General features: G+C 43.1%; 1 protein-coding gene across 2 annotated transcripts in view; it reads left to right on the top strand.

Moving 5' to 3' along the window:
- npas1 (neuronal PAS domain protein 1) overlaps positions 1–26,470 on the top strand; it is a 63,957-nt gene that overhangs the window by 21,757 nt on the left and 15,730 nt on the right. Inside the window, exons 1-4 of one of the 2 annotated variants that reach the window (XM_023407536.2) lie at positions 2,458–3,047; positions 12,305–12,472; positions 13,935–14,173; positions 26,383–26,450. In XM_023407536.2, coding sequence (XP_023263304.1) covers positions 12,378–12,472; positions 13,935–14,173; positions 26,383–26,450 — 402 coding nt within the window. In that variant the 5' untranslated portion in view covers positions 2,458–3,047; positions 12,305–12,377. Of the gene's footprint in view, positions 1–2,457; positions 3,048–12,304; positions 12,473–13,934; positions 14,174–26,382; positions 26,451–26,470 lie in introns of those variants that run through there. The other variant, XM_087174337.1, reaches the window with a different exon arrangement.

The following is a 26,470-nucleotide window of genomic DNA, read 5'->3' as shown; positions in this document are numbered from 1 at the left end:
GAGGAGGGGGGAAGGAGGGGGGGAGGGAGATTGGTGGGAGAGAGAGTACTTCAGTGAGTCTCTGAGTGTGATTATTTGTTCACGTATTCGCCTGCGTGTGTGGATGCGTGTGCGTGTGCATCTGTGATCGTATATGTTGTTTGCCTATGTGTATGTGGGTCTCAGCACATGTTGACTATAGGTTGAACATACAGTGTGACTAAGTACAAATACTGTACTCTAGTACAGTATTTGGGTACTTGAGCGTTTCCTTTTTATGCTACTTTAGAGACCATATCGGAGTGGGAAGGCAGAACACCGTTAAGTATGTTAGACCATTAATTTCATACTGGCCTCCATCACTAAGAGAGATCCACATTTCTTGTAATTCTCAAGTAAACGTAGTGCCCAGAAAAGTTTGCCTCCTGCCAGAGACCCAGCTCACTATCGGATGTTTACCACAAAACTTTATCCAAACTTTTGCCTCGTATGATTAAGGAAGACCAGTCAGGCTTTATTAAAAGCTCGGCTTGTGCATTCATTATAGAAGATCACTAAATGTTTCAGATGCAAAAAGCCAGAAGTGGATGGTTTTGTGGAAAAAGCCTTCAGCCACGTCAAATGACCATATCCGAGCCTCATTTCCCAAAAGCATCTTAAGACCTTAGCCAACAGACTCACACTGGGACTTAGATCATCTTAGCCTTAAGGCGCTTTCGGGAAAGGGGACCCTGTTTTTGTTTTTACCTCGGAGCAATTTGGTTTAAAACTGTAAGTTTATTAAATGGTTGAAGGTCCTTCATAGTCATCTGTTGGCAGCGGACATCACAAGCAGTGGTGTGTGCAGAAACTTTGAGGTGCTGAGGTTTCGTCAGAGGAGGGCAGCGGCTCTCTGCTGCCCTTCACTTTGCCAATCGACTGGCATGATGCTGTTTTATATTATTACTCCTCTACATTTCAGAGAGAAACTCCTTTAGTTTTTACTCTGCTACATTATTTGACACATAGTGTTACTTTGCACATTGACAAACAGTGTATAAAATATGATGTAATACTTCATTCAAAAACAATATATGAAGTAGTCACCCAAAACATAATATTAAAGCATCAGTAATAGTAATCCAGTAATATGACATTTCCTGTATAATGACTTCTTTTGCTTTAAACTTTGCTTTTATGACTTCTGTCCTTTTACTTATGTAAGATTTTGTTTGTGGGAGTGTTTTTACATTGTTTTCTCAAGTAAAGGGGCCGTCTTCAGCGTAGTCATGTGGATAGCTTGCAGGCTGAGTGTGTGTGACACACTTCGCCGCAGCTGTTGTGAGTAAAACAACAGGTAGTCGTATTGCTCACTTCCACACAGTCACGTTACAGTGGCTCATCTTCCATTTATGGACATTTGTTTAAATGCCTAGAACAACCTATGTTTATGTGTACCTGACAAGCACCTCTTGTGGCATTTCGAGTTCGATCTTTTTTTTTTTTTTGCCTCAGATGCAGAGGCAGACGTAGCGTGACATTGGCATATGTTATGGATGGACGGATCAAAAAATTTGTATGACTGCTGGTCACATCCTGTTTCCTACTGCCAGTCAACGCTGTTTTCTTTTAAACCACGGCCAGAATCTTTCTCTAAAGTTGTAGCTGTTGTGCCTAAACCTTGTCAGTAGTGGTGGCAGGTTGGTGTTGGTTTATTAGGATGGGAGCTCTATAAATTCTGTAAGTTTTTAACGATAAATAAATTGATCTCTGAACCTTGAAGAGATTAGAAAATGGTCTTATAAATGATGTTTTATATTGATCAACAAAGGCAGAAAATGCGGATTCTGTATTAGTGGATTTGGAAGATTTCATTTCATTTAGTTTGGAGAAATGTGTTACCACCATGATGAAACATATGTTTGAGGTAAAACATGTTTTGTGGTTGAGGGTAAGTCTCCAGGAATATGCAATGTCGTGCTAAGTGACAGAAACAAGTTTGTGTGTGTGTGTCTGTACGGGACGGGAGTCACAGTTTACAATACGTTTGGATGTGATGGAATCTCCCACTTGTTTCAGTCATCCTCTCTCCCTCTCTCTCTCTCTCTCTCTCTCTCTCTCTTTTACTCTGGCTGCTAATCAGCATTTGAAAGGCAGCTTTGACAGTGAGAAAGAAAGTGAGGAGGAGGGAGGGGGGCACAGAGAGGTGGGGGCAAACGAAAGCATGAGACACAGCGAGTTAGGGAGGGAGAGCCAGAGAGAGACTGAGGCGAGGGGCTGTACAAGCATGCCTTTTATATTTACTAGTGACTGAGAGAGAGAGAGAGAGGGAGCAGCTGAAGGCAGAGACAACTGGTGTGCACGGCTTTCCCAAGAGGAAATGAAAAGAAAGAAGCTCAGCGAGGAGAGTGAATGAGTGAGCGGGAGAGAGGAAGGGTGGGAGGGAGCATGCCGGCTGGAGAGAGAGAGAGAGAGAAGGAGAGGGAGAGAGAGCGAGAGGGAGAGAGAGTGAGAAAGAGATTCTCACACTGGCTGTGTCCTAATCCGAGTCCATCTCCAAGAAGCAGCGGAGCAGAGTGTTAGTGAAGTGAGTCTGAGAGCCAAGGAGAGCTACATCAGCTAGCGCCACTCACACACACACACACACACACACACACAGACACACACACACACACACACACACACACACGCACGCACACTCTCTCTCTCTCTCTTTCAAGCTCGCTCTTTCACACACACTCTTGCAACGGGAGTCCACGATGTGTCCGGCAGCGCGGCCACGGCTTTTGTGAAAGTGAGGGGATTGACGCTGCCCCTGTCCCAGCCCCCTTGGCTCACACACACGGTGTTTGTTTGCTGTGTTTAAGCTGGAGGTGCTGGTGGAGTAGGAGGTGGTGGTGGTGGTGTTGGTGGTGGTGGTGGTGGTGGGGGGCACCGCCAGGGCAGAGCAGGGGCACCGGAGAGGAGAAGAAGAAGAAGAGGAAGAAGAAGAAGAAGAAGAGGAGGAGGAGGAGGAAGAGGAGGAGGAAGAGAGAGACAAAGTGGATCAGTTCAACAGCAGCAGACTGAACGCTGGAAATGCCCGTCAGGTGAGTAGATAACGGATCTAACAACTTATGGTCAGCACACACACACACACACACACACACACGCATGCATGAGTGTAAACACACTTTCCCACTCGCTTGCTAGATTTTCTCACACACACCTCAAGTTGTCACCTTTTGTCAGATTTTTGCTGTCAGATTAAAACAGATGAATTTTGATCTGTTGATCTCCTGCTACATTTATCTTTGTACTCGTCATGATAAAGATTAAAAGATAAAGATCTAAAAGTTTTATTCTATTTTTTGTTAAATCTAATCCTAAAGTACTTTTTTTCTTTCCCTGAGATAAAATAGCGGCGGTGAACTTTTTACTGTCTCATTTAGGACAGAACAGAAATGTTCCATATTTAGTACATTTATCTTACTAAATTACTACATTAGCAGTGAGACTAAAGTCAAAGTCATTTTCTCCTCACGTAATAATTGATAAAATGGAACAACAGAATGAAGAGTTTAATTTTAAAATTGACCTCTACTTCCCGGGTTCTCTTTTACTGTGTGACAGTATGTTGGATCACAGAAAATACACAGATAAATGTGCATATTTTTGCATAAAAGTGTAGATTTAAAATTTATTATAAATGAATATTGATGTGTTTCGTTTGATTAGATAATTTGACTAAATGTTTGCTCTCCCTTGAAGGCACCATTATTGCTTTTCACACAAAGTTCGTTGTGAATTTCATCAATTTAGTTTGACTGACTGCAAATATTCCAATCTTTGCTTTTTCAGATAAGCTAAATAATTATGTACATTTGTGTTCTGTGCTGAGTGACCTCACTAATAATGGCCCAACACTTTCTGATGAATTGTAAACTGTGTGCGTGTGTGTGTGTGTGTGTGTGTGTGTGTGTGTGCACGCGTGTGCTGGAGTTTGAGATACAGAAGCAGAGAGTGAGCGGCTGCGTGTCCGTCTCCACCTGCAGAGGCAGAATTGGTCACAGTTTACTGGCTTGGTAACATTCGCTGCCTTCAGGGTGCTTGCAGCAGGTGGTCCAAATTGGCAGAATGACTGTGACAAACGCACAGTGTTCGCTCCTGCTGTAAAGTAAATAACAACATCAAACCATCACATAGTGATTTCAGGTTTTCAGTTTTTTTTTCTTCTTCTTTTTTCATAATTTTTCAAGCATTGTGTTTGGAGGTCTTGTTACTTGAAGTAAAAAGTCAGAATAGTGGAACAGTTTATTTCACAAAGGAAAAATGTGTGTGCATGGGTGAGTAAGTGTGTGGATGTGCACGTATGAATGCACTAAGTGTGTTTTCGATGATTTCCTGCAAGATTCCCTGTCTGCGTGTTTGTGTTGAGTGTTTGTTTTGCACACTCTCTCCTGAATGTCACTCCGAAATCTATGTTGTGTGTTTGCTTTAAATTGTGCTGTGTTTCGTACACCGCCAACAGCATCATTTGCACACACACCTGCTGAGATAGCAGCCGCTAGAGATAAATTCAAACCAAATAACTACATGCAGCACAGAGTCACTCTTTCAGGTGTCGGGATGAGGTATCAAAAATGAAACTACTGGTAAAAAAGAGTTACTGTCCAGTCTTACGTGCATTCAGTTCAGGCAGTTTTTACTAACTTAGTGCCAGAGCAGTATTTTTTTATCTTTATCTTTCTCAATTTTTTTTTTTTTAATATGATGAATATCTCCACTTCCCTGTCCGCAAGGTTGTATAGCAACACTGACACGAAACAGGGTCAGACCGTGTCATTGCATGTGCACAGTACAGTTTATACCCCGGCCCAATGAGCCACTAAGCCTCTCCATCCGTTTCAGCTCTCGCATGTGCAGGACGCTTTGGTCGTGACCTGCCTTCAGGCCTTTTTTATTAGACCCAGACGCAGGTTCCTTCTTTGGATTTAGGGAGCTGCGGCTCATGCCAACATGAACAGCAACTGTGTGACAGACCCTGACTTTGTGAGCGTGAAAATGTTGGCAACAAAGTGTACGGTTCAAAGACGTAATAAAAGGTAGTTGGAGCATCACTTTTATTTTTCTGCGCTGGTGTTACTGCTGAATTCTTCGGCGCGTAAAAGAACAATCGCCTGATTAGACAGAAGTCATAAATTCAGGTATACAAAAGTGAGCAACCCTGACAGAAAGGAAAAGTACAATGACTTTTTTATATTGCTTAATTTATGAATACATCTGGGTCAGTAGACAGCAGCTTTCACTTTTCTCAGGTAGACGTACTCCTCACCTCTCCCTCCCTTCCTTTTTCTATTACTCTCTTGATATTTTTGTCTCTCTCTGTTGCTCTCTTACACACACAGTGAGGTGGTCAGTGTCTGGTGTGTTGACAGACAGCCGCTCACACACTTCTTGCTCTCGCTGTGCGTGCATGTGCGTGTGTGTGTGTGAGAAGAGCGTTGACAGACAGTGTGTGGGTCTGTGACAGAGGGTGTCAGCGTGGTGTCAGGGAGATGTGTTTAGTGTCACACTCTGCTGACCTGATCTCCGGTCGGACTGTCCACTCCGGCCCCGCTGTGGCTCCTTACATAACCCCCGCTGTCATTCACACACCGGCCTGAAGGGATCCACCAGCCTGTGTGTGCACGCACTCTCTCTCTCTCACACACACATGCAGTTACTCAGTGACGTGCACACGATGTATAGGCATCCACATTCACAGCCACTTTCCCTCTAAATGGAATATCTGAGCAGGTGCAAGATTCACATCTTCCTCGCAGTCACTCTTTCATGTCTTTTTCTGTTTTCCTGTTCTCTAATTTATGCCATGACATAAAGCAGAAGTTACATACATTAACAATGTATCTGGAAATATTCAAACAAAGCATCAAACTCTGAGCACTGTGTGGGAATATGGTACGAGGCCAGTGGGTACCCTTGTTTCCCCAGTGTGCTGCGAAACACCTACACAACTTGTGCAACTGTTATCAAGAGTTTGACACCGCTCTGAACTCTGACATTTGCACCATGCTAATTGATGTGTCTGTATTAGCGAGTGGACGTCTCTGTGCTGGTGTGCAGAACGAGAGTGCGCTTTCAAGTCCTGGCGTTCAGTACACAAATTGGTGTGTGTGTGTTGCAGAGGGCGGTTGACCCTGTGTGCTGTTCTTTGGCCTGTGGTTATTTGGAGGTCAGTGCTGATGTGGTCTCTGCCTGCAGGAGTGGATTTACCATCCTCAGCCTTCTAGAGAGCTGCATCCACTTAGCTGACTCTTCCACAGTCGGAGGGAGAGGTTTCTTTCTCCCTGCTACCTTTTTCTGTTTGTTCGCCAGTAACTTTTACAAAATCTGGGAACGTTTGAAAATTAGGAACAAACATTATCAGTCCTCACATGAGAGCACATTAGCATTCGTTTTGTGAAAGTGCTCAAAATAATTTCATTGACTTTCCTGTAAGTCCCACTTTTCACCTTAAGAATTGCTTTACATTGAGGTTGGGGTCGTTAACCTCAGAATAGATTGGAGCCATTATTTTGACCTGGGCTATTTTATTGACCCAGCGTTTTGTCATTCGAGCAAAGATGTCATCAGGGTCAGGGATGGTTAACTTCATAATGGACTGAGCATTTGCACTTAGTGGCTTTCTTTTTATTCTTTTTTTCATTGCACTTTTATTCCCAAAGTGATCTACTTTTAGATGTTTTCTACTCGTATTTATTCCTGTGAATCGTTCTAATGTTCATGTTGAAGTTGCAATCACCCTGTTGATTCTCCGTCTCTTTATGCCCAAAGTACATTTACTAACCCCCAGAGTGCATTGCACTACTTCTGAAACGGGGTAAAGTGAGATAGTAAGATAGTGGAACTAAACCGTGAAATAATTTTAACACTTGCCTTTTCAGTTTAGATTCTTTAGTTTATTGCTTGTTTAAATAAAAATAAGATGAAGATGTGATAAATAAGATGTTATCATGTTAGTCCTCTGCTGAAAATGTCCGCTAACGCTATAATGTCAGCATCCTTCCTCAAGTTATTATACTTGTTATACTGCTTAAATGATTAGTATTCAGTATTGTCAGTATTTATTTGAGAAAAATCACTGGAGAGCAATCTCCAGAGAATGGATAATTTTTCTAGTGAATACTGTAAATATATGGGATTCCGTGCGCTCATACTTTCAACTTCATATTTAATACAGTGCAGGTGAAATGGAGCATTTCTTTTGTGTACACTCAGGCCGCGGTAGACGGTAATTATGACAGGCATGGATTGGATTCTGCGTAGCTCCACGCCTGTGAGGAGTGGACATCAAAGCACGCTCACCAAAGCTCTCTGTAATAAAAGAGGAGGAGGAGAAAGATATTGATTACCAAGGGTGAACATTAGCAAATCTCTTTCTCTCTCCTATTTTTTCATCTATGTCTTTATCCGTCCATCATTTCTCTCCGTCTCTCTCTGTCTGATTTGCCTCCCTACGCCTCTACTTATGCTCTCTCCATCCCCCACCCCCCCACCCTCCCCTACCTCTAATCATTTATTTATCGCTGATCTCTTTATTCTGTATTCTTCCAGTTTAGGGGCGGTCTACACTGTGACTGCACGGTGCTGGTTCACTCACACAAGCTGTTATCATCATTCCTTTACACCCTTCCCGAACCCTCCTCTTCCTCCTCATCACCACAGAGATACCTGGGGGGCGGGTGGGGTCACTCTGGTCCAATCTAACGCCGTATTGATTCCATTAGATAATTAATGACCCTGGCAGGGGCCAGGGAGGAGCAAAGACGGGGTTAGGAGAGATGGGGTGGGGGGGGTGATGATGGGAGAGACGAAGGGGGTAGGGGAGGGAGAGGGGGAGGGGGGTGACGCCAAGGCCCTTGAGAGTTGGAGAGAACCTTGGGTTGGGAATGATCCAGAGTCGTCAAGGTCAACCGCAGCCAGCGCTCCGATATGCCGAGCGAGTCCGAATATGGAATACTGAGAGAGAGGAGGGAGAGAGATCTTCATGTCCAGCAGCTGTCGATTGATCAGCGGCTGAAAAATTGTACATTAAAAAGTCTTTTGACTTCCAAATCCTGGGGTCCAACCAGGGCCGTAATGCATGATAAGTAGTTTTCAGCCCTCCAACCAGAATACCAAACTTCATCTCCCCGGACGCTCCAGACACTCATTTACAACTACTCAACATCATGAAAGGCAAGATAGAAAACTAGCTACATCAAATATTCTGTTCATGTTATTTCCAGCCATGTTTTCTACACCTACACCATGATATTGAACGTTCTCTATTTGATAAAATATTATTCACAGGAATATCTTACATCGCTGTTTAATGTGTAGTCCGCATTTACCTTTGGTTGGAGATAATTAAAGATGGGGGTGGGGGGTGGAGAAAGAGGCAGGGGTGTCAGAAAACTTTTATTATTAACTTTTATGAAGTTTTTATTTGAGTAAACACTACAAATAACCAGTTTGATGCTATACACGTCACTTTTTGGGGCATGTTTTGCCTTTGCAGCCCTCGAACCAGGGTCCTGCTTTTCAAAAGAATGATTAGCGAGCGTTGCTTAAAAGCACATTGCAGATGTTGACAGCTGTCACTTACACATTGCAGATGACTTTGCGAGTCCTACAGGGCTCATTCATGCCCATGTATGGATCGCAAGTACTGGGAAATGAAGTACTGTTGGAAATTGCAGCCTGCATGTTGCAGACTTAGTGAAACTGGCCCCAGGAATGTTACAGTCGGGGTATATGGTATGTGTCTTTATCCCTCAGCTACCAGGATACCCGCTAAAATGTCAGGTATTAAGCAAGAAAGTAGCGGCATCCGCTGTGTTTTTTCAGTTTATCAAATGAACAGTGAAGAAACATATGAAAGGTTTTTCCATACTCAGGCTCACAGATCTTTATCAGATTTGTCGTCCTTCAGACGACATCGAAAATCATAAAAATCCTCAGAACTGGAACTACTCTCTTCTTCCTTTTCTTATAAACAGTACATTGCGAGGCTCGGTCCTGCTCTTTACCTTTGCATTATCGCAGTGTGCATGTCGTCTCCAGTGGGCTATGAGAGCTCCTCTGCCTCCACCTCCACATTCACAGTCTTGGCCAGGCTCTGTATTGGGCCCCAGGGGTTGGGGAGATGAGGCATAAAACAACCATGTCTCTACCTAGGGGAGCTGGTGGCATGGCAGCGGGGCTATTGTCTGTCTGCGTGCTGTTTGACTTAAATGTGTTCATTTGCCTGATGCCCCTGACTCCCTACGGGGAGGGGTGGCTCGGGGAGAGGAGGGGCACGCTAACGAACCTCTGACAGCTGGAGGCCCTAATTAAATGTCCCTGCTGAAAATAAACAGAGCGGGAGCCAAGCGAGCAGCCAGAGAGAAACGCACAGCAAACAGCGGCTGCGAACGCTCGCCGCAGTGCCCTCCTCTCTGCTGCTTCTTGAGACCATGCCAAGAGAGCACGGCTCTATAGGGTAGGGGTCTCAAACACACACTTGCGTGTACACACACACACACATCCACCACACTTATGAATATGTAGCACTGCAGCAACACATTGTGAACACCTGCGGCCACACTTGATACAGGTTGATCTCTACAGCTGTGGGCGCAGTATATTTTTACTCTCAGTGCTCTCAGAAGTCACACTTTCCTTTTCCATATATTTCCAACTGTGCCATTACAGAATGAGTTGACTCAGTTCTGTTGAAAGGATTGTTTCACACTCTGCGTCTAGATGACACGTCTGACATTCAAGCCTGTTGTGCTGCTAGCTAGCCGGAGCATTAGCAGTCAAAGTGGCGGGGTCCATTTGGGTGAGTGCATTAATGGGCCGCCCAACCTGCGACAAGGTTATGAGGCTGATTGAATAATTACTGTGGAGGCCCCTGTCCATTATGCCCCTGTGTCGGCCCAGATAGAGGGAGATGCAGGGAGAGATGGAGAGATAGATGGAGACAGAAAGATGGAGGGAGAGATTAGATAAGCACAGATAGGGTCAATTAAGAGATAAACATACAGATATGGGATGGAAAAGGGTGTGTGTATGTGTTTGCGCGTGTTTGTGAGGCAGTGAAGATTTGAGAGTAAATTGTTTCCCGCCCGTGTCTCCTTTTGATCGTTCTGTCCTACTGTACGCAGTCTAATTTGGCATTTAGTGCATTTATCCAGGTAAGCTGGAGAAGGTGACAAAGGTGAAGTTGTTAGACAGAGGTGCGCTGCCCTCTGCTCGACCCTGTCTCCTCTTCACCAGACTCTCTGAAAAGAGGACTGTCAATGCCGCAGGCTGGAAGCTTGAGGGGAAAATATAAAGGTTTCCTATAGCTGAATGAAGTAAAACATAAGCCAAGAACAGTATATTCTGACAATGTAAATGCCCTGAGTAAAGGTTAAATCTGGGGCTGGAAAATTAACCAGATGTGTCAAATTAGCAAGTTCATCATTTTCTTACTGACTTATATTTGTTATAAGGAACTCAATTTTAAAGTCAATTATTTGAAGCCCATATGATGTAACTTTAAAGAGCTACAACTACCATTTATACGTAACACTCAGTCCAGCGACTTTAATTAATCGTGCTGTAATTGCTCATGTATTAATGTATTTTTCTCACAAGGTAACATTAGCCTTCATTCATCCTCATCAACATAAACGGTTAAACAGTTTATTGTGATAAAGACTTTAGATGAGTAGTGTGCAGTAATGTAGTAAAAATCATGTATTAAAGCTTCTTTTTTTTTTAACGTTTTATTCCTTTTTTTTTTTTACATCAGGTCAAAACTTTGCTTTCTGACCAAATACTTGTAAGACTAGTGACATCCCCAGCTGTACTTTGTGTTTAGTGCCAATTAGCATATGATTAGCAAACAAAAGTGGTGAACACGAGAGACTTCATAGGCTACATGCTAAACAAAAGCATGTTAGCATTGTGCATGTGCTTAAGTACAGCCTCACAGAGCTGCTACAGCTCCGTGTTGTTTAGAGATCATTACGCTTTGAGCACCTTTTTTCAATCTCCATTAATGCATATGTTCTGATAAACACTGGAGATATTGGGAAGTAAATATTCATTGTATATCCACTTACCCAGTTTCTTTAGAGGCCAATCTTTCTATCACTGACCTAGGACCATGTAACCAATAGAAAACAGAATTCTTTGCTTTACTACCACTGCCTAAACACAGAATAACACTACTAAAGGTAAGTGGCTGACCCAATCTTCCCTTTCAACAACTGTTCTCTCTTTGTTGAAGCCCTCGTTGACTCCGCTGCCTTTAAAACTGCTCCAAGAAGTTTTCATGCATACATTTAATGTTGGCTGTTTTAGCCTAGATTTGTGAAATGATATCTGCCAAACCTGCCCAGCTTCTGCCGACCCCTCTTAGCCAAGGTCAGCATAACCATGCTCAAACTCGAGACATAATCCATTTTCTACTGCCCCGGCAAAGCTCTACTGACTTGATTGTGCTGACCCAGCCAGGCCAAAGAAAGAGACGGTTAGAGAGGGAGAGGCAGTAAGAGAGAGAGAGAGAGGGCATCTGAGGCCCAAGGGCATGACACCGTGGTGCTCGGGGCCACACTAGCCCTTTAAATGTCAACACAGCACAGAGGGGAGGAGGAGGAGGAGCAGGGTGCGGAGGGGAACGGGTGAGGAGCGGGGCTCAGTTTGAGGACAGGGAAGAATATTGGCACCTTCCACTACAGGAGGGTAGTGCTGGAGACCAGCAGAAGGTGGCACAGGGGAAAGCATGTGTTTCATAGATAGAGATATTAGAGATTGAGAGATATTTGCTTTAAACGCCAGTCACAGACAAGTCTGAATATTCTCTCAGGGATGAGGAGAGACATTCGAAGATCTGTGATTTTCAGCTTAATTGTGACTTCAGAGGAGGCTCAGTGTTTTGTCTTATGTCTATTACCTTGGGAACAGCCCCTGACCTTTATGTGTGGAAGTACATAGAGTACCTAATTGCTTTCTCTCAACGTCAACACTTCTTTCTTTTTCTTTCTTTCTTTCTTTCTTTCTTTCTTTCTTTCTTTCTTTCTTTCTTTCTCATAAAATGGGTTTTCATGCAAATTATATTCTATCAAATGATAAAGGCTAAATGGAGATAAAAAGTCATCCATTTTTTTTAGAAACTCTTCATGCTCATTTCAGGCTTAAAAAAGGATTTTGTTGAGAAATAAATTGTGATTTATGTGTATTAAAAAATTAAAGGCTTCCAAAAATGTGTTAAATCTATCGTTTTTAAATGAGTTAAATTAATCCTATTTCTCTCTTTGGTCCTCCTTTGCTTTCTCACGTTGATATCCAGGTCCGAGTCTGTCACATCCTCAGCCAATCAGAGCCTTCGTTAAAGGCGGCGTCGGCACGTGATTGGGAGAAGGATGGCAACCATGCCGTTTGTCAGCGAGGGGAAGTGTGTGAGTGTGGAGTGGGATTTCCTACAAGGACTACTGGCCAAGCCTCCCACCCTGCCCTGGTGAGACACCACACACGCACACACACACACACGCACACACGCACACTGATACTGTATAAACCTGCATGCATGCCCATGCATTAATCGCTGCAAGGTGAAATCTATGCATTAACACCCTTGTACACACTGACAACCTGAAGAAGAATTTCCTATCAATGAGACACAATCCAGAAGGTGCTACATATAACCTGTTTTGTTGCTCACCTGCCAATCCTGTCAGAGCAGTGAATCCCCTCCCCTTACTGGGAGATTAAGTAAATTTGGCTAGAATTATTAATGGGCAGTCATTTACAGGCGGATATAAAAACTAAGCAGAATCAATGTGTGTGTATTGATTGTTCTCGGTGGCTGGGGTCGAGGCAGTATAATAATGAGATGTTACAGAGGCTGGCAGGGTTGTGAGTCCACAACACACACACACACAGACACACACAGACACACACACACACACACACACACAATTTTCAATTATTAGAGAATAGTAACTGTGTCAGCTGATTAAAATATAAACATATGTACATACACTATGTGCAGTCCTCTTTGTTGTTGTTCTTTCTTTCACACACACAGACACACATACACACACACACTACTTGTGGTCTTGATGAGAATCAACAACACAGACACGAGGGAGAAAGGCTGGTTCGTCTTTCTCCTCTAGCTCTCATTCTCACTCTCTCTCTCACTCACACACACACACACACACACACACACACACACTTTATTCCAGCGCAGCACCGACACAAATTGTGAAGTGGCTGTGACAACATAATTCCACCACTCAGGCCTCATTGAAGAGAGTCAATACCCAATCAGAGAGACAGGCTACCTGAGCCCCGGCCCCCCTCTGTCACTCTGCCCCTCCCTCTCCTATTGATCCCTCAATCACGGCTTCAGCTCACCAGCCCGGGACCAGATGAGAGAGAGAGAGGGAGAGGGAGAGAGCAAGGGAGGGAGGGAGGGAAAGTGAGAGATAGACCACGAGAGATTGTGTGTGTGTGTGTGTGTGTGTGTGTGTGTGTGTGTATTCACATATGGATTTTGGAGCAAATGGCATTATTAGGACTCTGCTCTGCCAGATAGAAGACGAGAGTTTGTCTGTAATTACCAGGCCAATCTGCAAGAGATGGGTCAGAATGGAGATTGTTTCACTTGAATTGCAGGAGCCATTACCATCATATGTATTTATGAAATGAGTTTTCTAGATTGATGCTCAGGTCATTTATACGGAGCATGAATCAATCAACAGGTGGTCAGTAAGTGGCCATTATGTGATACCCTTTACCAGTTTCTTTCATCTTACACAGTGCTGATTCAGACTATTCTCTCTGCCCCTCTGTTCTTTTCTCTCCTCCCTACATTTATATATTTCTTCCATTTTTTTTACTCCTCTCTGTCTCCCTCTACACCCCACCCCCACCCCCCTTGTCTTTTCCACCCATAACACGCCCTCCCCTCTCAGTCTCCAGAACCTGCGTAAAGAGAAGTCTCGCAATGCGGCTCGTTCACGGCGGGGGAAGGAGAATTTCGAGTTCTTCGAGCTGGCTAAGATGCTGCCTCTTCCCGGGGCCATCACCAGCCAGCTGGACAAAGCCTCGGTCATCCGGCTGACCATCAGCTACCTGCACATGCGCACCTTTGCCAGCCAGGGGGATCCGCCCTGGAGCCCTCTGCTGGAGGGCGACAGCAACTGCAGTAAAGGTGAGCTATAGGGAAACTCCTAAAAAAAAGAAAGATTACTGTAAAAGAATACTTCCAAGCAAGTGTGTGCATCAGTGTGCATTACAGTAGATGCATTTATAAAACTGCCTTTTTAGAACTGAAGACAGTGTGTACCATATGCAAAAACTGTGTGTGCAGACAGAAAAACAAGCAAATTCTCACCTCAGCACATTTGCACAGATTTGACTGCTGGACCACTTGTCTTTGATCACAAACAGCCAAATGTACCAACTGTATGTTAGCTGAGGACGCACCAACCATGTCTGTGGGTGTGCATGCATGCGTGTTTGTGTTCAGCTCAGCTGCTGATTGCTTTCAGAACACCCCAGGAACTCTGGTTCTTTCTGTTATCTCCTCTCGTCTCTGTACGTTTATGAAGCAGATACATGAAGCCTCGGGATACATGCAAATTTTTCACTTAGGTTGAAACATTGTCAGCTTGTGTGGATGCATCTTTGCCCCTGGTGAATTTGCGTCTAATCGCATCTTTCCATTGATGCAATCAAGGCCATCACTGCAATTTGTTCTGCATTCTGTTGGAACAAACAATTAGTTTGAAACAGGACACTGAAGTCAATGTCCTAAGGTGCTTCCTCTGAGAATTTGAGGTTTCACATTAAAAACTTTGAGTCCAGTATACTTTAGATTCAATATACTTGCATTTTATTGATTAATCAAAGAAAGGAATTATACTGCTAATTTCCACCACATTTTCCTTCCTGGCAGCCTGGAGAGGGCTGGAAACTGTTTTTAGAACTTTATGTTGGGTAATAAGATTTAAATATTAGTGAATAATTGCATAAAACATGACAATCCCAATAATAAAAATTTGAGGAACTTTGTTGCTATCTGGTCAAACTTTTCTTGGGGTGAATAAGACTTGGACTCATGACCTTAGTAGTTTTAAATTCTTGGCTCTGGTATGAAATAATTGTTTAAACCTTCATGAATTTGTTAGATTTTTAGTAACTATGCAGACTGAAATGAAAAATGCCTGTGATGGATAATTTCTCTGCTGATGATTCCCGCCTATAAGAAAATTACACAGCAGAGATAAATGTGCTGATTTATGTTGTCAGTGGACACAAACCACTGAAATCCACGTTTCAACTCAGATCTCTCTTTCAATCCTCAGCAGTCTGATCTGCCCACTTACTCCCACCCACAGAGACACCACACGCCACAAAAATTCAGTTGGGACCAGGACAATTATCTAGTACTCTATTAGCGACCATAATTACTGCTGCTGTATATGTGTGCACACGTCACAAACCTGTAAACATACATGTGCATATACTCATAAGAAGACTCTCCATAGGCTAGTGTGAGTATGAATAGAGTGTATGTGATGTGTGTGTGTGTATGTATGTTTGAGTTTGTGTGTGTGAGAAAGACACGGAGATAGATGATACACAAAGAGGGAGGAAACTATTGGTGCGATTTGTAATTACAGAAATTAACTATATAACGAGGACAGTGTAATTATACAGCCTGTCTAATTGCTACTATTACTGAGGGGAAATGATGCAGCTACAGTACAATTAGAGGTGTGTGTTTGTGTATGTGTGTGTGCATGTTTGTGTATGTTTGTGTGTGTGTGTGTGTATGTCTGTGTGTGTGTTCATGCCTGATCTTGTCTAATTTGAAAAAATTTGACCAAAAAAACCCCAAAAAACAGTGATGTTAATGGCATGTTTGTGTGTGACTTGTGTGGCTTGCCTTACCACAATATTCACCACACAGTCCTGCTAGGATAAAATGGGTTTGATAGTATAATAAGTTGGGCTGAGTATCAATAGTGGTGCCAATGCTGTACGTAAGTTTAAGCACTGACACCAAAACAATGTTTTTCTCAAAATCCTCAAAGGGGCACTCCCCTGATTTTACACGTAAAGGTCAGTTTATTGTTTTCACCTATTGAAAACAGTTGCATAACATCTGCTGCTGGGATTGGAGACTACAGATTTATAACTGAAAGCCTGAGTTACATACTGTTGGTGTGAAGTTTGAAAGACATGGCATTTACCAGACATATTCTCTGATAAAAAGATGATATCGGTTGCACCGTGGGAAATGTAGGATCCAGTGTTTTCAGAGCTTAGGGGACTATAAAGAATACTGCTGCTATTTAATTTAATTTGATTTAATGTAAACTATTTAATAACCCTTTAATTTGAGGAATATATACATGTTTTTCTTTTTTACAAAGAATGCCAAACTTCTAATGCATCACTTGTTAAAAGTGTCTTAACACAGGAAACCATACAAGTATTATAAATGTTATGATAAAAGAATAGCTAGACTGAAGTAGTCTCCCACTTCTGTACTAAATGGTAATTCAAGCAGGTTTTGGCAAACAGTGTCTTCATACTGGAGTGACAAAGTGACAAAATTCAGTTTACTCAAAAAAATTGTTATTATCCATTATCAAAAAATGCTGAGTGTCCTGTCATTGGGGACGTTTGTTCCACAATTCAAACTAACAGTTTTCAATATTCAATGTTACATGTTCTTGATGGTACTTAGAAACTACTGAAGTGTCTACTATCCAGTGTTGCACATTCTGAATGTCTGAGTGATATCCACACACTGGCACGTGTTATACACAGCTGTGGCCTTGACTGTGCTCTACACATAGCAAAGTGTTTTGCCTCAGTGTTCCAGGCTTTCCTTGGCCTTGATAATACATAACCCTCTCTTTAGAAAAGTAGGTGTGCAAGTAGCTGTGCTGTCCTGTGCATGAACTGGAGGTGTGGTAGAGAGACAGATGCGAGGTATATGCTGCTTCTCGTACAAATGTGGACCATAACTGTAAATATATAGAACCCTGCAGTAGCTGTGCGAAGGTCATGGAAAATTGTGAGGCATTTCACAAACCGTGAATCGCAACACATGCCAGCTATGGACGGTATTAGAGTCTGAATTATCTTCAACATTTCTTCCACCGGGTCGGGATCTGATATGTGTGTATTTTATTAAATGTTTGGAGATTTTTACAAGCAGGTCACACAGTCGCAGCAGAGCCAAGGCTGAAAATGCGATGCTAATTTGGACATAAGTTTGAACAAGTCTACCCACAATGCATTGGCAGGGTTTTAAGTATGATGCATGACTTTAATTCCGTTAGTGGAATGTGGTCAGAGATCCAGCTGAAAGGGAGAGGAGGACGGAGAGGAGGGGAAGGGACAAATGTAGAAGGAATAAAGGGAGAAAAGACGAGTGGAAGGAGGAAGGAGAGGAGTGTGGAGGGAGGAGGGTGGGGGGAAGGTTGCATTCGTCCACGCTCCCTGTTTTCCGAGGGTTTTCGGACGGGCGAGGGGCAGCGGAGAGGGAACGAAGGTGGAGGGTGGAGGAGAGGAGAGGGATGGAGTGAAGGGGAGGAGCCGGTGTGGCTTTTGTCTGCTTCCCACGTTTCAAAGCCAGTCTTGAAAAATGAATAGACAGAGGAAAATCAATTGCATGACCTTCACAGAGAGAAAGAGAGAGAGAGAGAGATTGAGAGAGCAGGAGGGGGGGGGGCAGATTATGGAAGGAAGGAACAAACGAAAAGGAAAGGCTGAAGGGAGGAAAAGTAAAATGACCCATGATGTTCATTCCCATTTGGTGTGTGTGTGTGTACCTATTTGCACAGCGCATTCAAGGACTGAACCTTTTTATTTGAAATCATTTATATTTCAAAACCTCTCTATATTGAGTAAATTTTGCTTTGGGGGGAACTGGTTCATTTTTTTTCTATTTTCCCTGCCTTTTATTTATTTTGCAATCTTTTTAATTGAACTTTTCCAACACATGCACTCGTCACAATACGACACTAATCACAGCTAAACACAAAACACCAAGTCCAATGCACAAATAGATGGACCAACTCACACAAGAACAAAACAAAGCAACAGAAAAAAAAACTGAGGGTGGGGGTAGAGGCTCAGGGAACCTACACTTAATGTTTGGGTGCAAACCTTTGTTCAAAGTAGGAGACAAAAGGCTTTCAGACTTGAAAATGTTTCTTCACTGAAACCCATTAACAGTGTAATGGTGGTTTGGCAGATTTCCAGTGACTCAACACTACCCGTTGTGCCAATAATGACACAAAGGCTATGGCATCACACTGCGTACCTGTAAGTGCAAGGAGTCCAGGAGCTATTCCAAATAATGTGATTCTTGTCTAGAGTGTATCTCCTTAGATATTAGAAAGTGTTTCAAAGATTGGTTCGATTGGATCGACCAGAGTGTTTCAAGATTTGGGAAGGTCCAAAACACACGTCATCCTGATGACCTTATCTATCTATCTTTGCTTATCTGCTTCTGCTGAAATGTAGTCTATGTATTACCTTAAACTGCAGTAAACCATGTGTAATGCATATGATTGTTGAATGAATTCTTGACACTGCAGACTGCTGTCAGAAATTTCAGTCTCAAAGTCCTAAGCCCACTGCTCCAAAATGCGACTCAAAGAAACGGAGACCATTCCTTCAATCGAACTGTAGAGTTTTATCAGACCTTGCTGCAGAGGGTCCCAGTCTAGAAATTCCTCACCATATTATATGTAATTACACACCTGGAGAAATGGAAGTAGAAAATTGGCATCGAGTGTGAAACGCCATACTGTTGTGTCATTTTTTTCAGAAGGGATGAAATTATTGTCTTGATAGAGATCCCTTACACTCCTTAATCCCTTCCTGAACCACAATTGGAAGGAAGAGTCTAGGAGAGGTGGTGGGAATAGAGCATTGGCTATAATAGGCAGCACATGTTTATACTGGAAGTGAGACCTTAACTGAGACCATATAATAATCACAATGGGGTTTGTCAGGTTTTTCTAGCTAAGAGGTAGTGGTGCGCAGAGCATAGATGTTAAAGACGGCGGATTATACAAAGCCTGCTCGATCTCAGCTCATATACTGGTCCATTATTGTGGTAAAATTGCAATACCCAAGTTTGTGTAGCAATGCCAAGCACCCATCTGCCTTCTGTCTCTCCAGATATGATTTCCTAATCCTTGGGATGGATTTGCTCCAGATAAAAGATGCGATGCCTTTATCCAGTACTTTAAGGAAAGATTTTGTGATAAATCTCTGCCTTCTTAAAGGGTAATTCAGTTTTTTTTTGACCAGACTCTTAATTTCATGGCTTTGGCTATCATTTCTACTGGCTGTGATAACATTGTACTCAACACACTAATTGAGATTTGGGAACAGCATGTTTGAATATTAATGTTACTGTCACCTTTGTTTCCTTTAAACAAACCTTATGATAATAATAGAATAAGATTTGTTCAAAGAGTAACACCAGGCTGAAACTTGTTTCACTGCCCTCTCGTCTTGAAAGGTTGAAGTGTGTTTTACCTCTGACCATCACTCTTGGGTGTGGTTGGGGCTTGTAAGAAGTGAGCTCTATTGCACTGGTGACCACACCCAACAGTGATGTCACAGTGTACTGACACGCCCTGAAGTACACGTCTACATCACTGTGAAGTTGCTCTTAAAAACCTGTAAATCATCTGTTTGTCTTGTGGAGCCTGACAAGTGTTGGATTTTTGAGGCAAATATCAATAATGATATTTGAGAATTTGAAAAAGCTATATAAACATATTGGGCCGTATTCCTTTTTTACTTTGAAATCCCTCCTTTTTAATTTCCTTAATAAAATAAACAAACATATATTTGGCATTTACTGCGCTGAAATTAGTTCATACCTATTTATCTGTGATAAGATATTATCTATAATCAATAATCCGCCATACTGATATATAACTTGGTGAGTATAATCTCACCATAGTGGATAGAACCTTTGAATATAATAATAAAAGTTGTTATTATCTTAAAGTTCAAGTTTCCACAGTTTATGCATTTTAAATGAATCAGCCTACTTTATTATGGATACATTTTTTTGTAAGAATTTACATTTAAATAAAATTTTTGGTTGCATAAATTCGCTCTCCACTAATCTGTAGCAACTCAACCTTTACCAAGTGCAGGACAGCAGCTGGAGAGCCCCTCAGTCTTTTATAAGGTACAGTACAATGACAACTCACTGCCAGCAACAGGGCCAGCTGAAGTGTTTTACTGTCTGTGTTAGTGAGGTCAAACACACCTCTCTCCTCCCCAGCGTTGGTGACATTGACTTTCATTCCGCCTCGACTCGACTCGCTCCCTCCCTCTCTCTCTCTCTCTCTCTCTCTCTCTCTCTCTCTCTCTCCCTCTCTCTCCCTCTCTCTCCCCCTCTTCTCCTTTCTTTCACTGCCTCCGTGTCCCTCACCTCACTTCTGTCTCCCCCACCTCTTTTCGCGTTCTCCCTGCGTCTGCCTCCCCTTTAATTCACAGCGTTTAAAGCAGCCGGGGCTTTTAAGGGAAGTTAATTGCACTCAAATTATGTTCGACCGCAAAAGGAGCGAGGGATCGACGGAGGAGAGACGGAGAGAGATAGAGGAGAGATGGAGGGAAGGAGGGAGGGATGGATGTCAGAGTGAGAAGATAATTGCGCCACAGAAGGACGCCGCGATTAGGGTCACTCTTTATCTCTCTGTCTGTCGAACAGCCCAAACGTCACATTTGGATGGTAGTAAACAACTTGGCAGGTGATCGGGCTCTTGTTTTGAAAGGGTGAAACTATGGTGGCAGAGCCAAACTTGAGAGACAAAGACGGATAAGAAGACAGAGAGAGAGAGAGAGAGAGAGAGAGAGGGGGGATTCACTGCGTCTGTTATCTGTTTGGTTCCCATGGTAACATCTTAACCTGGTTAAAAAGGTTGACACTGTGGGGGAGGAAAGGAAGATGGCATGTATGTGCATGTGTGTGTATGTCTACGTGCATGTAGGTAGGGGGACATTTGGGTGTGTGTTCATGTATGTGTGGCCATTACTCATGGACTTAACTGGGACTAAATTATGTATTAGACAGAGGTATAATGAAAATCATTCAAATGAAATTTCTATCTTTTCTTCTCGTGGAGCGCTGGGGAGACCCTGAGAATTGACCTGCGAGTCAGACTATAATTAACATGTCCGATCGCAGCCCGTCCCATTCTGTCTCCTATTCCCACAATGAAATTAAACCATGCAGCAGCAGAGTCCTGGAAAGCTAATGAAATGGGAGTGTGACAGAAAGGAACAATCAAAGATCTCAGGTGCACACACACAGGTCTGCATCCAGGTCTGTACACAGACGTAGGTACTGTTACATGCCTGTACACAAGCAGAGGTGCAAAAGGTAAATTTATATTCACATAAACCATTTTAAAGCATAATTACAACTTATTACAACTTGTCTCTTATTTCTTGGGTTTCTCCACTAACACTGTACTCACTAAAGTAATTGCTGAGATCTGGGAACATGGCAACAAAGCAAAAACAAAGTCAGCCGGGGTAAGGAATGAGTCATCAGATAATCAGACAGGTTGTAAACAAGCCAACAGACTATCTAATCCACTTTGTGTGGAGGTAAAAACCAAAAGTGAGCAAAGTTTAGATTTTAGTCCAACTTCTGCACCAGTCCAGACCGTATTTGGACTGTGTGACAGTGTGCATGAACTAACTTTGAAACAACAGACAGCTGCACAAGGAGCATTTAGTAGCAGCGTGTCAAGTTACCTTTGAACCCCTAAACTTAATGCACTTTGTGTTGAAAGGGCTTGAATTGGCAGTTGTGTTGTGAGTTGGCACTTTAATTGAGTATACAGTATTTTATTTAAAATGATATATGCTGAAAAACAGAGCCTGAAGAACAAAAGTAACTGTCCAAATACTTGCTGTCAGGACTGTATTTCTTGGTTCTTCCAGTTTCTAATGAATGAAGGTACTCATAGTGCATTTACTGTAAATCTTGGGCTCAATATGTCCTGCTGTTCTTGCTCAAACAAGCTGCAAGAGGCCAAAATGCACTTTCTGAGTTTCTGACCACTAGTAGCGCTATGGAGAGATGTTTTTTGCAGTATGTATGTGTGCAAAACATTTACACAGGATATTACACATGTGATGCCATAACACATTCCTGCTGCTGTTTTCACATTGCTACACTGATCAACAGTCGGTGGTGTTATGAATGGAGCTTTGGCAATATGTCTGCAAAGGCAGCGAAGTAGAAAGCTGCAAGTTGGCAAACATGGATGTAAACAAACTTATTCATAAAATTGGCTTTGCTTTTTTTTTTTTCATGAGGAAGGACATGCTTTCAACACTGTGTGCAAAGGGTCAGGTTTGAAGAGTGATGAACTGTTTGGGTTACGATTTTATCATTTTCTTCTTTTCTTATCCAAATAAGCCAGGCTGACCTGGGTGTTGGTTTAAAACCTATATGATTGTCTAACTGCTTGTGTTGAACTTATTTTTAAGTGATAACGGAGCAATGACCTTGGTGACTACAGTGACACTTTTACCCACTGGAATGATGACCAAAACATTATCAACATTTTGCGTTTCAACTCCAAAAACTTTTATATAATCTGCACATTGTTGTGTCGATGTTGCTGTATTCCCAAAACTCTGCAGTGAACTTAGTCAGGACAAAGTTATGTTAAAATTATCCTTTAAATATTAAATTATCCTTTTCTTTTCACCCACTAAATAAATTTATAATTAAGCCAAGATTGTACAGGAGTGAAAGAAAATAAGGATAAAGAACAGAATCATGCAAGGCCCTCACTCTCTCATGCACATACGCACACATAGAAGTAGGGGTTCACAGCACTACTACAGAAGGATCTTTGTTCTCAGGGTGAGATACCAACACCGCTGTGAGACTCTCTCTCTTTAGATGTGCACACGTTCGTGCATGCGTCCACACACACAAACATGCACACACACCAGGTCCAGTGTTTTGGTTTCCTGGCCGCCCTATTGTACCCTGGCAGTCTTTAATAAATGGTCCTCTGTGTATTTGTGTGTGTGTGTGTGTGTGTGTGTGTGTGTGTGTGTGTGTGTGTGTGTGTGTGTGTGTGCATAGACTCATCCATCAGCCCTCCTGGCCTCATGTCACATCCAGCGTTTCCTTCGCCCCGCTGACACTACTCAGCACTACTGATCACCCACCATCACCTTCACTCCTCCAGGGATCTGTGGCATGAAACTCAGGACACACACACACACACACACACACACACACACACTATTGCTTTTGGTTCTTGCAGCAATCACAAACTAACATCACTATGTGTGCGTATGTGTGTATCCTTTCATTCATTCTCATATGGTCATGATGGGGGTTGCTTCCTCCAGACTCCTCAGTGATGCAGCTCCATCGTAGCCCCACAAGGGAGCCTGACAGGCAGGCAGAGAGCGAGATGGGCTCCCCATCCCCCTCCAGGCAGCGACTGGCTAGGCTGAAGGGTCCCAGCACCAGACCCCCTTTCATAGCCCTGAATGGACTTGCCTTATTTATATTCACACTCTGTCACACAGGGGGACCCCAATCTCACAATGCCACTGTGGCTTTGTCCGGCAACTCTGTGTGTGTGTGTGTGTGTGTGTGTGTGTGTGTGTGTGTGTGTGTATGTGTGTGTGTGTGTGTGTGCGTGCGCGCGTGCGCGCGTGTGCGCGCGGGTATTTGTGTTGTTTAATCGGAGGACATGTTGCCGCTGTGTAGTCGGTACATGAGAATTCATTGCTGTGTGTATTCCTAAAGTGTGTGTGTGTGTGTCTATTGCTCTAATGGAATGCCTCCCTCTTCTATTCACCGAACCCACATCACAAGCAGGCAGCTGGGCGATGTGTGTGTGTGTGTGTGTGTGTGTGTGTATGTGTATGTATGTGTGTGTGTGTGTGAGTGTGTGAGTGTGTGTGTGTGTGTGTGTGTGTGTGTGTGGGTTCCGACCCTCCCTCTGTGTTCAGTTGTAACCCAGAGCAGCGCTTTCATTTTCCTGTCATAACGTGTATTGATTTCCCTCAGCCTTGCAGCGACACACACACACACACACACACACACACACACACACACAGATATCCGATAATCCTTAAAGTCATGCATGCAGACTCACACACATGCACACATTCATGTGCTCTTGTACAACCACACACACAAACAGAGTTTGTCTCTGCCGGATAGGGAACATTGTGTTCAAAAGCAGTGTTGTAGGAGTGAGATTGGTGATCACATATGGTCCGCACTTTTGCAGTCACACACTTGCAGGTGCACACACACCATCACATACTGTTTTTGACATAAAACAGTAAATACGGCTGATTGCTAAATTAATCTTCCACATCACTGCAGCCCCTCATGCCTGCGTTTGCTTTGGAGAAAACGATCACTCTCGCCTTCCTTAGTGTTTTCTCATTTTCCCTGCCGTACCCTCTCTGCTCCTCTCGTACCTATCTTCACCCCCCACCCCCCACCCCCACTCCTTACCTAACCACCTCCAACTCTATTTGGATTGTAATTGCCTTGGTAAACAGCTCCACTTTGGCACTGAAGCAGCTCTGATAGCTTGTGTTTGGGATGCATTAAGAGTGGCGATGCAGACACTATGAGTGTGTGTGTGTGTGTGTGTGTGTGTGTGTGAGTGTTTGTGGATTTGTTTGCGTGTCTGGTGGTGATTGAGCGGTGTGCGTCACATAGCACCCCTCCCTATGTTCAGTTGTTTTAGACACACAACCGTTTGGGTCGATTCTTCTGTTTGTCAGACGTGATTGGTTCAAGTTTCAAGTTTAGATCTAGTGACGTCACATAGATGCAGCATTATTACAAAACCTCACTAAGGAATGAGTCACAGTTACAGATCATTTTTTACAATTATCAATATCACGTGGCTGTTTCGACCCATTCTGAAAGTGGAAGGATGACCTAGAGGTTATTAATATCACTTTCCTGGTCCCTACAACTCACTGTAACTGTCTACAGAGTTTCAATATGCAGTTAATTTGGAGGTTGTTTTTTTTTTTTTTTACCTCTCGTAGTTATTTCCTTATCCAGAAAAATGAGCTGAAGTGTCAGATGGAACAAACCCCACATTTTACCTGATTGATACAAGATTTTTTCTTTCACTTTCCACTCTAAATGGAAGGATACAAGTTTTTCTTGTGGCATTTTATGCTTCTGTTACTGAGCTGACAATTGATGGATGAGAGACAATGATGTTTTATCTAACTGTGAGAGAAATTAGTGGTTTCTACAGATTGTGCTACTTTTACAGATACCATCTGAAATCTGTTCTTAAAATGCCTCAAAATGTGTGTCTCACTGGCAGGAGTGACCAGGGAGCTTGAAACGGTCCTTTCACTGAGGTTATATTGGACCATTACTCTCAAAGCTTTCCAACATGGAAGTTTGTCAGTATTACTGGCTTTCATCATGCAAGACATCTGGGCGTGTCTCAATAGGAAAAACACAGGTGTAAATAATAAAATTAATGATGGCTGGATTCCATTGGCTGCTTCAGTTTCGGGCTCCTGGTATTGTACATGCTGGCTCACTGTCACACTGTCATGTCTGGGACACCTGACTAGAACAGAACCAGTGTTCATGTTATTAGTAATGTCATTGGCCCTGTTCAGACCTGGCATTAACATCCGTCTCGGGTGATCCCATCACAAGTAGACAGCTGTAAGTTCAGGTGTGAACGCACCCAAGACAGATTGAGGACGCATTTGAGATGCAATCACTCAGGCCACATTCAGCAGTGGTCTGGACCACATGTGTCCACATTCTTTTAGCAGTATGAACGCAAATGTGACCGCCTACTCAACTGACTTCCCCTGCCACAGTCTAATTAGTCCCACCACAGTTTCATCATGAACCGAAAATATTTTGCTATTTCAAATGACTAAAACCTTATTTCATTGCAGAGCTGTGCGCCGTGCATTGACTCAGCCAGCCCCTCCTTGCCCCGCTCTCTGCCTCTCTCTCTCTCTCTCTCTCCCACACACACACAAACACATTGACAACAGACCGGTCTGTTATATCTGACTGGCTTAAAACAACAACACATACGTGTTTATTTGCATATAGAAAGGGGAAGTGAGATCCGATCACAAGTGGTCACTTGAGACGCATTCTAATGCCAGGTGTGAACTGCACTGACGCACATAGAGCTGACCACTTGTGATCAGATCACCTGAGACGCTGGTTAATGCCAGGTGTGAACACAGCCAAAATGTCTCCTGTGAAAAGGACCAAATCAGCTTCATAGTCAAAATATCAACATTTAACATTGATGTCGTTCAGTATCTGATGAGTGTTTGTCTTTTTTCTCTCTGCAGTAAGACGATCATCTCATTCTCTGGCTACTGACATGTTTGAGCAGCACCTAGGGGCGCACCTACTGCAGGTAATGACCACAGCATCCAC

Source organism: Seriola lalandi, unplaced genomic scaffold, assembly GCF_002814215.2.
Source record: "Seriola lalandi dorsalis isolate HSWRI2012SDOR001 ecotype SW California unplaced genomic scaffold, Sedor1 jcf7180002054338, whole genome shotgun sequence".
NCBI lineage: Eukaryota > Metazoa > Chordata > Actinopteri > Carangiformes > Carangidae > Seriola > Seriola lalandi.
This window is presented reverse-complemented; position numbering and strand designations above follow the sequence as displayed.